The 15,107-nt window shown below is 44.2% G+C and overlaps 2 protein-coding genes across 8 annotated transcripts in view; both read left to right on the forward strand.

The window, feature by feature from the left end:
* CFAP70 (cilia and flagella associated protein 70) overlaps positions 1–12,355 on the forward strand; it is a 37,803-nt gene extending 25,448 nt beyond the window's left edge. For 4 of the 7 annotated variants that reach the window (XM_083584920.1, XM_083584922.1, XM_083584924.1 and 1 more), the window contains exons 19-29: positions 595–710; positions 1,541–1,729; positions 3,026–3,151; positions 3,332–3,439; positions 4,476–4,579; positions 5,580–5,732; positions 8,154–8,315; positions 8,842–8,931; positions 9,049–9,186; positions 9,538–9,652; positions 10,456–12,026. In XM_083584920.1, the coding sequence (XP_083441046.1) occupies positions 595–710; positions 1,541–1,729; positions 3,026–3,151; positions 3,332–3,439; positions 4,476–4,579; positions 5,580–5,732; positions 8,154–8,315; positions 8,842–8,931; positions 9,049–9,186; positions 9,538–9,651 (1,300 nt within the window). In that variant the 3' untranslated portion in view covers position 9,652; positions 10,456–12,026. Of the gene's footprint in view, positions 1–594; positions 711–1,540; positions 1,730–3,025; positions 3,152–3,331; positions 3,440–4,475; positions 4,580–5,579; positions 5,733–8,153; positions 8,438–8,478; positions 8,621–8,841; positions 8,932–9,048; positions 9,187–9,537; positions 9,653–10,455 lie in introns of those variants that run through there. The other 3 variants (XM_083584919.1, XM_083584923.1, XR_014541400.1) reach the window with 2 other exon arrangements.
* Positions 12,356–13,734: 1,379 nt separating this feature from the next.
* The window catches only part of RHOT2 (ras homolog family member T2), a 35,358-nt gene continuing 33,985 nt past the window's right edge, over positions 13,735–15,107 (forward strand). Inside the window, exon 1 of the mRNA XM_083585110.1 lies at positions 13,735–13,871. Coding sequence (XP_083441236.1) covers positions 13,835–13,871 — 37 coding nt within the window. The 5' untranslated portion in view covers positions 13,735–13,834. The remainder of the gene's footprint in view (positions 13,872–15,107) is intronic.

A 15,107-nucleotide genomic window follows, 5' to 3' on the forward strand; every position in this document is an offset into this window, starting at 1 on the left:
ACAGGCATAGCGTGGGTTCTTAAAATAGACATCTCAGGTGTCAGAGGCCAGGGAAAAGTGATGCATCTTCAGCATATCATAAAAACTAAATAATGAAGATGTCGGGTGCAGCTGTGCACCCTAGTATTCTGCAACCTAGTAGCTGCTACAGAGAATGTCTTCTGTGAGGGCAACCTCTCCCACAAAAAAACCCTTCTGAAGCCAGTGGAATTACCACGAAGGGCCCCATGGGTGATACTAACACCCAGGGAGGTTTGTAGGGAAGTAGCGGGTCTTTCAGATATTGGGTTGAACTTGAGTCCCATGGAAATCAGTGGGGTAAGTTAGTCATGATTTAAAGTGCAATGACGGTAGACACTGGGTGGAGACATTGGGTGGTAGGCAACTAAGTTTTACTCAGAGTAGACTCATTGAAATTAATGAGCATGGCTAAGTTAGGCCCATAATTTCAACGGGTCTAGTCTGAGTAACACTTAGTTGCCTTCCATCCTTACTATAGCAGGAACGCTCATAGGCTACACATTGCAGTGGGCTCTTGCTTGTTTGCTTTTTGCAAGTGGGCAGCTGCTTCAGTCTTTGGTTTTGTCTGCCCAGCATACTGCTCTGTGGCATTATGGCTGTGATGCTGGAGAACTACGAAGATGCTGAGGTCTTCTTTGAGGATGCCACCTGCTTGGAACCCTCCAGCATTCTGGCCTGGACCATCTTAGGTAGGTCAGCTGGATTTGCTGGGGTGGTCTTGTTAATGCTCTTTATCATGGTATTCTCTTCATCGGTACTGGGCACACCTCTGACATCGTAGGATTCCCTCTGCACACATACAGGAACTTTAAGGCTCGGGTACATTTGTTCACAGGCAGGTGTCGGTTTTATTCCATTTTAGTTCACCATCCGCTCTCTCACCTATTTCCAACCCAGCACATCTCAGCCGCACTGCCTTGGCTGCAGAGTCTGGGCATCTCTTCCATGGGTTGTATTCAAGTTACATATACACTATGCAAGCATGGAATCTCACGCCTGGTGTAGAATGATTTGAGAATCCCAGAGTGGGGGAACAAGCTTCTAGCCCTTATGAAGACGAACAGTATTTATTTCTCTTCTTTGGAAGGGATTTCTCTTTTCTTCCAAATAAGTGGTTTAACAATAACACCACCACCACAGTGGGCTGTCGCCAACTTAAGTCCTACTCAAGAGTAAACCCATTGACACTCATGAACCTAAGTTGGTCATTCTATTAACTTCAGTGGATCTATTCTAAGTAGGACTAGTTTTTTCCCCCTTTAGTATGTTTTCATTAAAATATTTTCCATAAGTAAGGAGACTACATTCAGTGTCTCTGTTTTCAAATCGTAGAGTCTTTCATGCAGGTCAATTACAGTCAACTCTGCCCCCTACTCCCTGATGGAAAGGAGGGTGAATTTTATCGCCTTCTTCCTGCACGACCCATTAAGGTGCCTGGCCAGCTGGGGGCACTGCAGGTTGAGAGGCTCCCTCCCACCTCCCAGCAGTGATGCAACTCTCTTGCTTGCCTTTCCCACAGGGCTATTCTATGATATCCAGGAGAACGACATTAGGGTGGAGATGGCGTTTCAGAAGGCTTTCAAACTCCAGAAGGCTTCTCTCCAGAAGGAGCGACCTCAACCTGAGGTTGGAGATGCAGCAGTACGAAAGGTCTCCATGTCTCCTTCAGCAGTGGAAGTTCTTTCTGTTTCAGCGGAGGAGGAGCTACGTAAGCTGAGACTCTGCCTGCAGGGAATTTGTAAACAATGGGGTCTTGGAAAAGGCGCAGCATGTTCACAGCAGGTCAAAAATATTCATGTTCACAACAGACAGAATATATTATGCCAACAGGGACATCATCTGTGTCTCTGGGATTAGAACTCTGTTTATCCCAAAACATTTCCTCTCATCTTTCTGAAAACCTATTTTTATGACTACAGGCAAACCCAATTTGCATGAGGATTGCGGTCCGGGAGGTCATTGTGTGCATCCGTTAAATAGCATGCAATTGAAACACTCTGTTCTGCCCCATCCTGCCTCTGCTCCAACTCTGCCCTGGCCCCTTTCTGCCCTTTTAGTGACATCTTTTATGACGTTTCCAGGTCACTTCTGAGTTTGGCACTGTGCAAGTGTGTGCGTTTCTGCACATACTGGTCATGCCTATACAGTAATCTCTCTCACCCTTCCTGGACTCCTTTGCCCTTTCTGAAGTGTTGGTTTTGCTTCTTGATCTTACTAGTGTAGGGGTGGGGAACCTGACAGGCCAGATCCTTAATTCACCTGCACCCGGGGGTGGGGCTTCAACAGGGGGTGGTTGCGTCCATCTGTCAGTCACCTGATGTCATAACAACACCAGATGATTGACAACTGTCAAAAGTTTAAAGGAGAAATCTGCAGTGGGGAAATACTCTGTTTGGAGGAAGTAGTTTGAATCCCCAGCGCAGCCAGCATGATGGGACTTGTAGGCCACAGACTCCTGTTCCCTCGCTTAAGCGTTTGCTTTGCACTCCTTCCCAAGGCATCATGGGGGCTTGTAGTGTCAAGAAGCTGCGAGGGGCATCAGATGTCAAGGAAATAAGCAACTATCCTACTTTTAAAAGACATCTGAAGGCAGCCCTGTTTAGGGAAGTTTTTAATGTTTAATGCTGTATTGTGTTTTTGATATTTGATTGGGAACCGCCCAGAATGGCTGGGACAACCCAGCCAGATGGGCAGGGTATATATAAATTATTATTATTATTATTATTATTATTATTATTACTATTATTATTATTATTATTATTATTATTATTATTATTATTAAAATAACAGCAAGGCTGAGCTGCTCAGTAACTCTAGCTAACCCAGTAAGTTCATAGAGAACTCCCAACCAATCGGCTTCTGCAGGCAGGACATGGGATCGGGGGTGTGGATGTGAGTATGTAAGCTCATTCCTCCTGTACTGAGACTTGCTATCCAGTTAGAAATATGCAAAGATAGTTTTGTTCTTCTTTGACTTTTCTCATTTTTCCGGATTTCCCCTTAGCATCTGTTGAAGTTTCAGACATCCCAGAGCCGCCCACAACCATCCATCGGGCAGAAGAGGAGAAACCTAAGATTGCCAGAAAGATGTCCCTGGCTCCCAGTAGATTGAGGCTGGCGCCTCCGAAAGGTTTGGGGCCACAACCTTGGGGTTGGAGAGGGTGTGACTGTTCCTTGAAGAAATAGAATGAGCTACAACACCAGTCTTGTTGTATAACTGGGCCAAGCTGAATGTCAGGGATCTGAGAGGCAGATCAAGATAGGCTTGTTCTTGTTTTGATTTTTCTCATTTTTCATAATTTCCCTTTAGCATCTGATGAAGAATCCTTTCACCGCCTGCAAGAAGAGGAAGGAGTGCCTAAGATGTCCAGGAAGATGTCGATGGCTCCCAGTAGAATGAAGCTGCCTTCTCTGAAAGGTTAGGGGCCACAAGCTTAGGATTCGAGGCAAATGATGATTACGACTGGGAAGCAAGAGAATGAGCTGCAGCAGAACCACTCTTGCTGCACAAATGAGCAAAACGACACCAGCAATCTAAGGGGCACAGCTGCCAAAATCAAAAGGATGTGCTTGGGTGGTCATAGCAGGGTCTGGATTGCATAGGATGACCTGTCCAATGGACTACTAGCCTGCATTTGAACAGAGTTTCTGCTCAGGGGTGAGTGAAGCCAAACAAAGCAGACCTCCAGACCTGGATGGACTGATTTCCATTGCTGACTACAGGCAAACAGATGAACTGCAGCCATTTCCCTTTTCATTGGCATTCTCCTAAGTGCTGTGCTTATTTTGCATTTCCTCAACTTGCTCTCTTAACATAGGCTTTTGGCTTGGCTTAGGCTTCACGCCTGGGTTGTGGATAGACACTGCTGGTGGTGTTGGTGGTGTGGGGACCAGGCACACTTTGCAAAGTGGAAGTTTGCTGAAAACTTTAAATGAAAAATGAAAATGTGCATTTGCTGCATTTATTTAATAAATTGAGTACAGTATGATCGCAACTTATGCACGTTTAACATGTGCAATTTCAACTTTACACAGGAGAAGGCTAGCCAGCTGAAATTGCACAAATTAAATGCATGGAAAGCAGAGAGCTTAAAAGCTCTTTTTGCACAGGGTTTTCCCTTGCAAGATTTCTGGGGGACTTGGGTGGTCCCATGAGATCTCATGAGAGCATCTCAGAGTCTTCATGAGAGCATCCATGAGCCCGGTAAGCAAGACAGAGAGCTTCAACGCTCTCTGCCTTGCTGGGGCAAGGCCAGCTCAGTGCAGGACTCTGGAAAGGTAAGGATGCTTGTGCAGGGGCAGTTCCAAGGGGATGGCTTGAATATAGGCATTCTTGCATATACATGCCATCCCTGGAATAGAACCCCTACTCAAGAAGTGATCATACTGTACTAAAGAAAGGCATCTAAGGTCTGTTTGTTGTTAAATTCCTTGAATTCCCTGCTTCATTTCAGAACCCAAGGTTGTCTTTGAAACAGAGCCTCCCCCTCCCCCACAGCCCACCACCACCATCTTCATGGAGACAATTAGCTTTTTGATGGACGTCAATGCCTTCCAGGTGAATGTGGAACTAACAGGGCAGGGGGTGGGGTGGGGTGGAGGCAACTGCAAAGTAGAGCTGCTCCCTTTCCATGGGGAATCAACTAGTGCTTCATGTTTCATCTGGTGGATTAATCAAATGAGACTCCACTGATTAATCATCAAAAAACAGACAGGGAGGGCAAGTTTTAATTGACAGGAATATACCGTATTTTTCGCCCCATAGGACGCACCTAGTTGTTTTTGGGGGGAAATAAAGAAAAAAATTCATTTCCCCCCCCCAGGTGCGGGGCTGGCGCGGGGGAAGCCCGAGCTTCCACCGACCCTAGCCCCGAGAACAGCCTGCTATCCGCAAGCCTAGGGAGCCTGGCGGGAAGTCGCCCCGGTCTCCCCAGGCTTGTGGAGAGCTGCGCGAAGCCCAAGCGCTCTTCAGCGCGCCCCAGGCTTTGGAATGCAGGCAGCTCTGCGCAGCCCTCGGGAGCCCGGCGCGAAGTCGCTCTCCAGGCTTCAGCGAAAGCCTGCATTCACCCCATAGGACGCACACACATTTCCCCTTCATTTTTGGAGGGGAAAAAGTGCGTCCTATAGGGCGAAAAATACGGTAAGTTGAGGGAGCACGTGTTTTACTTCTTTTCTGCTTTTTGATGATATTTTGGTTGTGCGTTCATGAGGGGAGTGAAAAATGAAACCTTCAAGGTGGCTTTTCCTTCTAACCATAGGCACCAACTCTGTGGGTTCTCTGGGTACACACTATACATTTAAAGCTCTTCCTTTCCCTCAAAGAATTCTGGGAACTATAGTTTACGCCTCACAGAGTTACGAGCTTGACTCCAGGTAAGCTAAATTTGGAAGCCAGAGGCCACAGCTGGAATGTGGAGCAGGACTGTGTGGAACTGATAGGTAGGAGAGCAAGAGACAGCAAATTTAACTGTGAATGAAGGCTAGCGGCATCTGGTTGAGCAGGTCAGGAGGTTTTCGTGGCTGCATAACAAACCCTGGGGCTGGCTTTTCCTTCTCAGTTTGTTCACAGGGCATTGGCACATGAGCTGCTCTGCCCTCAAGGAGGCCCCAGCTGTGACTACTACCTGGTGCTGGCCCAGACATACATGCTCAAGAAGGAATACAGCAAGACAGAAGAATGCCTGGAAATGGCCGTTCAGATTGATTACCTGGCAAGTATCTCTTTTTAGCACCCTTTCGTTCTGCTTACCCAGCATCAACAAGACTGGCACCTCCCAAAGATGATGCCAGATTTCTTAATACCTTTTGTATCTGATTCCACTGTTTACCAGGAAAAAAGGGCAGCACGTGTGAGATTTTATATGTATACACACACACAAATATATATCTCCCTAGACCTCCCCAAACTGAGAATAATATGTCATGTATCTGACAAAGTTGGCTCTATTCCACCAAAGTTTATGCTGTAACTTTTAAGGGGGCTGAAGATTCTTAGTTGTTTTTACTACAGCAGACTAACACAGCTGCCCTTCCTGCAACATCAAAAGATAAGAAGATCCTGGATCAGGCCAATGGCCCATTGAGTTCAGCATCCTGTTCTCACAGCGGCCAACCAGATTCTACTGTGATACAAGGTGTGCTCCTTCTTCAAGGCTGTGGGGCATTTTTCTGCTAGCGTACTGATCTGAGACAGCAGCACACTGGAGTGATGAGCAGCAGCAGCAGAGGCCTTGGCAAGCAGGTTGTTGCCTCTGTGCAGGACAGAGATTCCTTGTGTAAAAGTTTCCTACATAGAATCATAGAATCATAGAGTTGGAAGAGACCACAAGGGCCATCGAGTCCAACCCCCTGCCAATCAGAAAACACCATTAGAGCACTCCTGACATATGGTTGTCAAGCCTCTGCTTAAAGACCTCCAAAGAAGGAGACTCCACCACACTCCTTGGCAGCAAATTCCACTGTTGAACAGCTCTTACTGTCAGGAAGTTCTTCCTAATGTTTAGGTGGAATCTTCTTTCTTGTAGTTTGGAACCATTGCTCCGTGTCCGCTTCTCTGGAGCAGCAGAAAACAACCTTTCTCCCTCCTCTATGTGACATCCTTTTATATATTTGAACATGGCTATCATATCACCCCTTAACCTCCTCTTCTCCAGGCTAAACATGCCCAGCTCCCTTAACCGTTCCTCATAAGGCATTGTTTCCAGGCCTTTGACCATTTTGGTTGCCCTCCTCTGGACACGTTCCAGTTTGTCAGTGTCCTTCTTGAACTGTGGTGCCCAGAACAGAAAGCATTGAAAAGCTCAGAATTCCCCATCACCACATCCAGGCCTGTGCAGGCTTGTCTGAGGCCCAGGGTGGGAGTCCCCGGTCGGCTGGGAGAGACAGGGCATTCTTGGCACGGCAGTGTAAGTCCGGCAGACCGCTGGTGGGGCCCTCCAGCCAGCTTAGCCCTTCAAAGCCTGGGGCAAGTGTACCCAGCTGCTTCACTCTGCACAGACCTGACCACATCATTTGTTTTTGAGACGTTTTTTAACTACTACCCTTGTCAGACTCATTCTTCTGAACCACCCCACCCCACCCTCCTTCTTCCTTTCTTTTTTTTAAAAAAAATATTTGTTTGGTTTTTCAGATTAAAATTTTACAATCATATATCAAACATAAATCATAAAAACAAGATTCCTTTCTGCTTCCTTGGGATTTCGACACCTAGAATTCCTAAAAGGAAGGCTTCAGGTTTTTTAGCAAAGGTTATTTTAAACATTTTTTCTCCAACTCATTATATATCTTTTCCCAAAATCCCCTTACTACCTTACCTTTCCACCACATATGATAAAAGGTGCCTCCTTTTCCCCTTACATTTCCAGCATACATTTGAGCCGGTTTAATACATTTTTGCCAATTTGCTAGGAGTTAAATACCATCGATACATCATTTTCATATAATTTTATTTCAACGTATAACATGCCGTGAACTTTAAATCCCAATTCCATAACTTCTCCCATGCTGCCAGTTGTATATTATACCCAAAGTCTCTCGCCCAGTGTATCATTACTGATTTGACCTGTTTGTCTTTTGTATACCATTCTAATATTAATTTATACATTTTCGAAAGTAATTTTGTTTTATTCTCTAGCAGCTCTTTTTCAAATTTAGAGATTTCAGTACAAAAAGCATTCTTTTTGTCTACCTTAAATATATTATTTAATTGATAGTAACCAGTCAATTAGTAATTCTCTTATATCTTCAAACCTAGTTCTTTGCACATTGCCCAACCATTTCTCATATTCAGTTTTTTTAAGGATATCGCTTCTAATGGGGAGAGCCACCAAGGTGTTTTTTGCTCTATTAAATTTTTATATTTTTCCCATACTTCATAAACCGATTTTCTTACAACATGATTCAGGAAAGCTCTATGTACTTTAACCTTGCCATACCTCAAATATGCATGCCAACCATAGCTGTCAACATTTCCCGTTTTTTAAGGGAAATTCCCTTATTCCGAATAGGATTCCTCACAAGAAAAGGGAAAAGTTGACAGCTATGATGCCAACCACTTATTGCATGGAACCACTTGTGCATGGAACCGCTTATTCCATTTCCTGCCACCATTTTTATTTTATTTTTTTGTGCAGAATCCAGAGGTTTGGGCTCAGAAAGGGCATCTCTGCTACCTGACTGGGGACTTTGGAGAGGCAAAGGCCTGCTATGAGCGGACCATCAGTTTTGTGACTGATGCAAAGGACATGCATTTTGTCTACCTGCGGTTAGGATCCATCTACTTAGAGAGGAAGGAGGTGAGGAGGCAGAAAATGGGGAGTTCAGTGGGACACAGAAGAGCTGGGTGGTCTTGGCATGAAATCTGAGGGGAACCTCTCCTACTCAGACTGGGGGGGCCTGTTGCCTTCAAGCCCTACTTGTGGGCTTCTTGGAGACACACCTGGTTGTTAGCAGCAGGAGGGCCACTGGACTAGTTGAACCTGCTGCCCTTTAATGTGCTTGTTTTACATCCTGGAATTTTAAGGGCTATTGCTTTCTGCTGGGCAAAGTTTTTACACTTACGTTAAGTGCTCATTTCAGATTGTATTGGTTGATTTTATCTTGTTTTAGTAGTCCTTTTTGTTTGTTTGTTTTGATATTCCTTTATATGTCACCAACAGTTACTGAGCAGCTAATAAATATAATAAAAAAAACACACTATCCTTTGTGAGTAGTTCTCTTTGAAACGGTGGCTAGAGAAGGCTTCTGTCAAGAACAAAACAGAGTATTGTGTCAATTGTCATAGCATGGAGAGTAATTTGCCAACCTCTGTTCCTCTGACAGTATGACAAGGCAAAGGACATCTACCTGCTGGCCAGTAAGAAATCACCTTCCTGTCTCACATGGCTGGGAGTAGGAATTGCCTGCTATAGGGTAAGAGACTGATGCTCTTTAATCCGGCTGCAGTGCACTCCCACTGCTGGTGCTTGAACCCAAGTGCACAGCACATGGTCTTACGTTTTTAATCAGTCTACTTCTCCCTCTCTAAAGCTCAAAGAGATGGTGGAGGCAGAAGATGCCCTCTCTGAGGCCAATGCCCTCAACAACAACAATGCTGAAGTGTGGGCGTATCTGGCTCTCGTCTGCATGCAGGTGAGCTCTCAAGGGCCTTTTAACCCAGCAAAAGACCTATCTCCTTTTCTTTACAGCAGTGTGAGTATGTTAGGTGGAGGGTTTCAAGGATGCTCTCAATGGAAACAGGTACTCAACCATTCTGATGCCCAAGCTTAACATGGTTCATCTGTGTATCTTTTTTTTGGGGGGGGGGGTGGAATCCTCAAATATTTAACTGGTAAATCGATGGGTCCTATTTATCAAAACAGAAATGTGGAAAGAAATTTGGTGTCAACCCCCCCCCCAACATCATTTCCCTTTTGTTTGCCTCTATCCTCAAGTTGACAACTAACAAGTACTTCACCGGGGAGTGGTGCTTCTCTGCTGTCCATTCTTTTTCTTAACCCATAATTAAACCCTTTGCAGTTTCTTGCAACTGCAATATTGTGTTGTAAAAGATCAGCTTACTATGGACTGCTTTCTTCTTCTTCAGGGTGGAAGGCAGCTGGAGGCAGAACAATCCTACAAATATGCTGTTAAGGTTTGTCACCCTATTCTCTCTTTCACGATTGTTAGATTTGTGGAAAGGTGTTACACTTTGGTTCAGAAGCAACCAGCAGGTGTGACTAGCAAGTCACACATTCTTTAAGCCAGGATTAATTTCGTCGTCATATATATATATATATATATATATATATATATATATATATATATATGAACAAATATATATATATATATATAATTTAAAAGCATATCCCTCCTTTCTATTTCTTGGAAAAATGCAAGGAGGCTAAGAACAAGAAGACTGATGAAGCAGTAACAAAACCATTACAGTACAAATAAATGAAGGCAACACAAACATGAGTATCAAGTAAAATCAAGTGGAAAAACCTTTTGGGCATGAGCACTAATTCACATAGTACTATCTGTGACCAAAGTGCTTTTCTGTACACTGGTTGTATTTTAAAGTCAATGCAAAAAGGGCTGTTCAATGTCCGTGTGTAGACATTATGCTATATTTATATTATATATCAGGCATCATTGCGGGTTCCGAATGTTCCCATGATGAAAAGTGAGACACACACTGAAAATGGCATTGAATTAAATGTGGCATTTCTCAATCAGCTGCTGTTGCATGCTGCTATCTCACCATCCTGACATGATCTATCACATCGGATGCCAGCTTTTGGCAGGCCGACAGTGAAAGTATTTCTGGTTGTCTTGTGTGGCCTTGAAGTAGGGATTAACTGGCCCAGCCTTCCTCCTTGAACCAAAGCATACATGACAGATCTTTAAATAGGCGCTTGATTTAGCCTCGTGTCATCCCTTCTCCTTCCATTGCAGCTGGAGCTGGCCAATGAGGAACTGCTCCAGGAGATCCATCAGGTGCAGTTAGACGTTGGCTTTGGCGATCCGTCTTTCTGAACTCTTCCAATTTATGGACACTTTGACTGTTTTGAGCAGGGGGTGAACAAAGAGTTGTGTGTTATGCAGTAGGAAGATATGCCAGATTTCTACCTCTGGGCAGACCAATCCACGATGCCCTGACATTTTTTGCTGACATTTATTGTATAAAGCAGAGGTGGAGAACCCTGTGGCCCACTCCCTTGATGTTGCTGGAATTCCAGCTCCCATCAACCCCATCTAGCATAACCAACAGTTTAGGGATTGATGGGAACTGGAGTCCAGAAAAATCTGGAGGTTCACCCTTGGTATAAGAAACCTGGAATTTTCAGGTGACAGCTTTCTAAGCATCTGGGAGCAAAGTGGGATGTCTTCAGAAATGCAGGTATCTTCTTCCTTGGGACAACCCCATGCGCATGGCAAGGATTTTACTGCGCAGAGTGCAGAAGCCATGCCATCGTTGTCACCTACATTGTTACAACTGCACATTCTGTTCAGGAGATGCTACATCTCACAGCTGAAGCAAAAGAACACAGAGGAGATTGGGTGCGATGCAGTATTTTGTACCCGTGGCTTCTGAAACAATGTCCATGGGTGCAAGCACACATACAGATTTGGATTGGACTGGATTGGCCCAGCCACACAAATTGGTCATAGAAGGATCCTGCGAGTGGAGGCTAAATCCTTGGAGACTTGCAGTTCACAAGATTGTCTAGGGATAAGTGGTGCAAATGATCCCTTTTTTCTTTTTCTTTTACAACAGCGTCATTGTATTTTACGCTTTGTATTTTTGTATTTTTACTTTTTGTTGACATGTTGATGGGTTGTGTTTGTTTTGTGAATTGCATTGGGTGCTAAGTAAGAAGGTCAAAAGCTGCAGAGAAATTATTTTACACAGAGAGAGAGAGAGACCAAAAGCAGCCGCTTGGCTTTAGGCAACAAAAATGTCGTTTTGATTACATTCCCAGGCTGTAATCCTTTGCATGCTTTCCTGTATGCCCCATTGAATCCCATGGGACTTACTTCCAAGAAAGCACACACAGGATTGGCTTGCTCATGCTACTGTTAATGTGACGTGCATTTTATGATTTATGCCTATGACACTCTAATTGTTTCACTTTTATTTTGTAAATTGCCTTAAATGCAAAGTTAGAAGGGTATACACTATATAGATATAAATATTTTTCTCTGTGTGTTGTTTTTTTAAAATGCATATCTTGTTCTCACACCTGCATCTTTGTCAGGAAAAGCAAGTGAAACAGAATTCAACAATGGTCACACAGATACTCACGCATCTGCTTCACTTCTAGGCATTTATCAGAAAAGACACTTGTGTGGCAGTTGGGTTTTTTTGTGACCTAAGTTGTTAGGTTTGGATCCCCAAAAGTCATTTGCAGCAATCCTGAGTTTCTCTACATGGTTTATGTTGATGTTTTGTTTGCTAAGACTCTTCAGGTGACGTGGTTAGTTCAGGAAGGGCACAGTTGGCAGAAAAATTCTCTCTTACATCAGTTCTTGGAGCTCTTGTGTAATTTCTTTTCTGAGGCTTTTGGACTCCTTCCCAACAGATTGTGCCCTTTTAATTTTCTCTATAACTATCAGCCTAAAGTCTGTGTTCTTTCTGGGTCCTTGTCCATCCTAGGAAATAGTGTACAAATGGAATGGGATTGCAATTGTGTTGCAGATGTATCAACCAGAAGAACTGGACATTTTTTCATCTGTCTTTGGAAATTTCCCAAGGAAAGGCAAGAGGAGCATACAGTTTGAAAATAACCACTGAAGCTAGCTCATTTCTGTTTTTAAAATAAATATATATATATATATTTATTAATTTGCAAAATGTGTGAGCTATCTTATTTTTTAAAAAAAATGTCTGTAATAACCCACAGCTGTTAAAAATCTACATGGAGTTGGGATTTAAAATTTACAGCTTGTTATACCCTGAAAGAAAACTTCATGACAATGATAGTACCTTACACCAAGTAGATTAGCAAAAATGTATAAATCAGTCAGGTACTTGCTGGAAGTGTCAAGAAATGGAGGGTACTTTTTATCATATGTGGTAGACTTGTAAAAATGCGAAGGAATTCTGGGAGATGATATGTAATGAAATGGGGGGGGAAATGTTTAAGTGGAAAGCTTCCTGTTGGGTATATTAGTCCCCACAGACCAAATAATTTATTTTGAAATGGAAAGAGAGAATGACTTCAACAAAGGAGAAGTGGCAGATAAAATTAATGGAATATGTAGAACTGGCAAATTAACAGGAAGAGTGGAAAATCTTTGCAGAGTATCTGAAGAATTATGTAAAGCAGGACAGAGTGTTAGCAGGATTAGTTTAAATTCAGTTTAAACTTTTAAAACTATAGGGGGAAGGGGAAGTTTGAATAAAAGGGGAAATGAGAATATGCAGTTTTAATGGATAAACAAATGAAACCATGGGAGGAGGGCAAGAGAAGTCAATGATTGAATGTTAGGTGATACTAAGTGCGAGGTGAATTGTAATGAAAACTATAAAAAAAAATCTGTAAAAAAAAGGGGCGGGAATAAAAATTATACAATAAAAAAACCTACGCATCCTTTATATGATATAGTGGCTAACGTGTTGACTTTAGACCAAGAAGACTCGTGTACAAAGCCCTGTTCAGATGATCTGGGTCAGCCAGCGCCGACCCCCAACATAAACATACACACATGCATGTTTGAGTTCCCTCCATCACCATCATCATATTTATTTGTTTGTTTGTTTGTTTACCCTCTTTGTCAGGGTTCAAGGCAGATAAAAACAAGAACTGCTAAAATCTGGCGACATGCCAAGATAATGCCTGCCCCCTCATTCTGCCAACTTCTTTACCAGAATGTTTACAAAAATGCTGAATCTCACAGCCTGTGCTTAGTTGATTGGCAGAATATATCACGTTATTCAATAATCCTAGCACATTAAACACACGATATTACTACAGCTGCCGCTCTCCAAACGCCTATTACCTGCGCAGGCGGCATTATCGCTGGGAATCGGGGCTGAATCCCAGCAAGCTTCCTGGCCTCTAGGTGGCGCTACGCTCCCGCCCACCCGCAGCCTCCACACCAGTCCAGTCCGCTCTTCAAGAGCAAGAGGCGCTGCACTTTGCCCGCCGGCCGAGAGGTGCCGCTGCTGTCACTGACGCCCTTCTGTCCCGGCGGCTCTATGGTCGCAAACGGAAGGAAGCCGGAACCGGAAGTGGGAGAGGAGGCGGCGGGCTGGGAAGCGGCTGCTGTCCTGTGGGTGGGGCGCTGTCAGGAGGCGGGGAGCGTCGTGGTGGCTCCTGAAGCGACGGCGATGAGGCGGGATGTGCGCATCCTCCTGCTGGGGGAGGGTAAGCACTGGGGAAGCCCCCCCCCTCCCTATGGCTGGAGGAGGTGCAGTGAAATGAGGGGTGGATTTAGGGGAGGGGGTCAGAGGTCATGGAGGATGCAGGTGAGGGAGGGGTCAGAGGTCGTGAAGGGTGGAGTTGGGGAGGGGGTCAGAGGTCATGGGGTAGTCTCTGAGGGTTGCAACTGGGGGATATGGATGCCTGAGATGGATTTATAATGCTGGAAGGCAGGTTTGCAGAATGGGGGGGGGGCGAGCCTTTTAGAGGCAGTTTGACAGAAGCGGAGGGAATGAAAGCTGGTAGACGAAACATGGGGGGAACACAATCCCAAGTGCCCCCCAGGCGCCCTTTGCTTTCGCTGAAACAGACTGACATTTTGGAACAACCCTATGGGTTCAGCTTGGAGAAAAGGAGAATTATCATCATCATCATCACCACCATCATCATAAATAGGTTATTCTGATTACAAAATAATAACTAAGGGTTATCAATAGCATGCTGTTGAGTACATCTTTATACATCTGACATATTGGTCTCTGGCTTTTGAGAACTCAAGCCCTGGTGGGTTTGTTGTTAAGATGCTTTCGGGCTCTTGGGTAATATTTAATCTTTTGCCGAAATCCGTTGGCAATCGAAACTGTAGGCAGATTGGGAAATACGTGGAAAGCAGCTTAAAATAAAGTCAACAGCACTATATTGTATTTTTGGATACATACACAGAATGCAAATATTTTAAATAGAACGTTTTAAGAGACTGCAAAGTGCAGAAATTAACAAGCTCAGCTGCAGTCCTTTCCCAATGACTGGGGAAAAAACCAGTGGAATATTGGTAAAGATTTAACATCAATTGCTGTTTATGGAAATTCTGAAAGAAAATTAAAAGGGCAAATTTTGTGGGGTGGATCATAGCTGGGAGGAGTATGAAAGGATCAGAAGGAAGCAGCGTGTGACTTCATCTAAAGTCTCAGTCACCAGCATTGTTTCACGAAAAAGTACAGGCTTGGGGAAAGGAGTTTGCAGCTGCTTTGCTGCTCCCTGTCATGTTTTGCTCCTGGTCCACGCTGGGTTTACTGTGTCATTCAAACCAGGACTTGTGGTTAATCTCTTGCCTCACTAGGTTGGCTTTAGCTCAGGTTAATGAGGAGAGAGCTTAACCATGATTGTTGGTTCTCCATCTTCCCTGGCTATTGGCCATGCTTGCTGGGGGCTGGAGTCCAGTGATGTCTGGAAAGCCACAGG

The sequence above is a fragment of the Podarcis filfolensis genome, assembly GCF_964270895.1.
Source record: "Podarcis filfolensis genome assembly, chromosome: 14".
NCBI lineage: Eukaryota > Metazoa > Chordata > Lepidosauria > Squamata > Lacertidae > Podarcis > Podarcis filfolensis.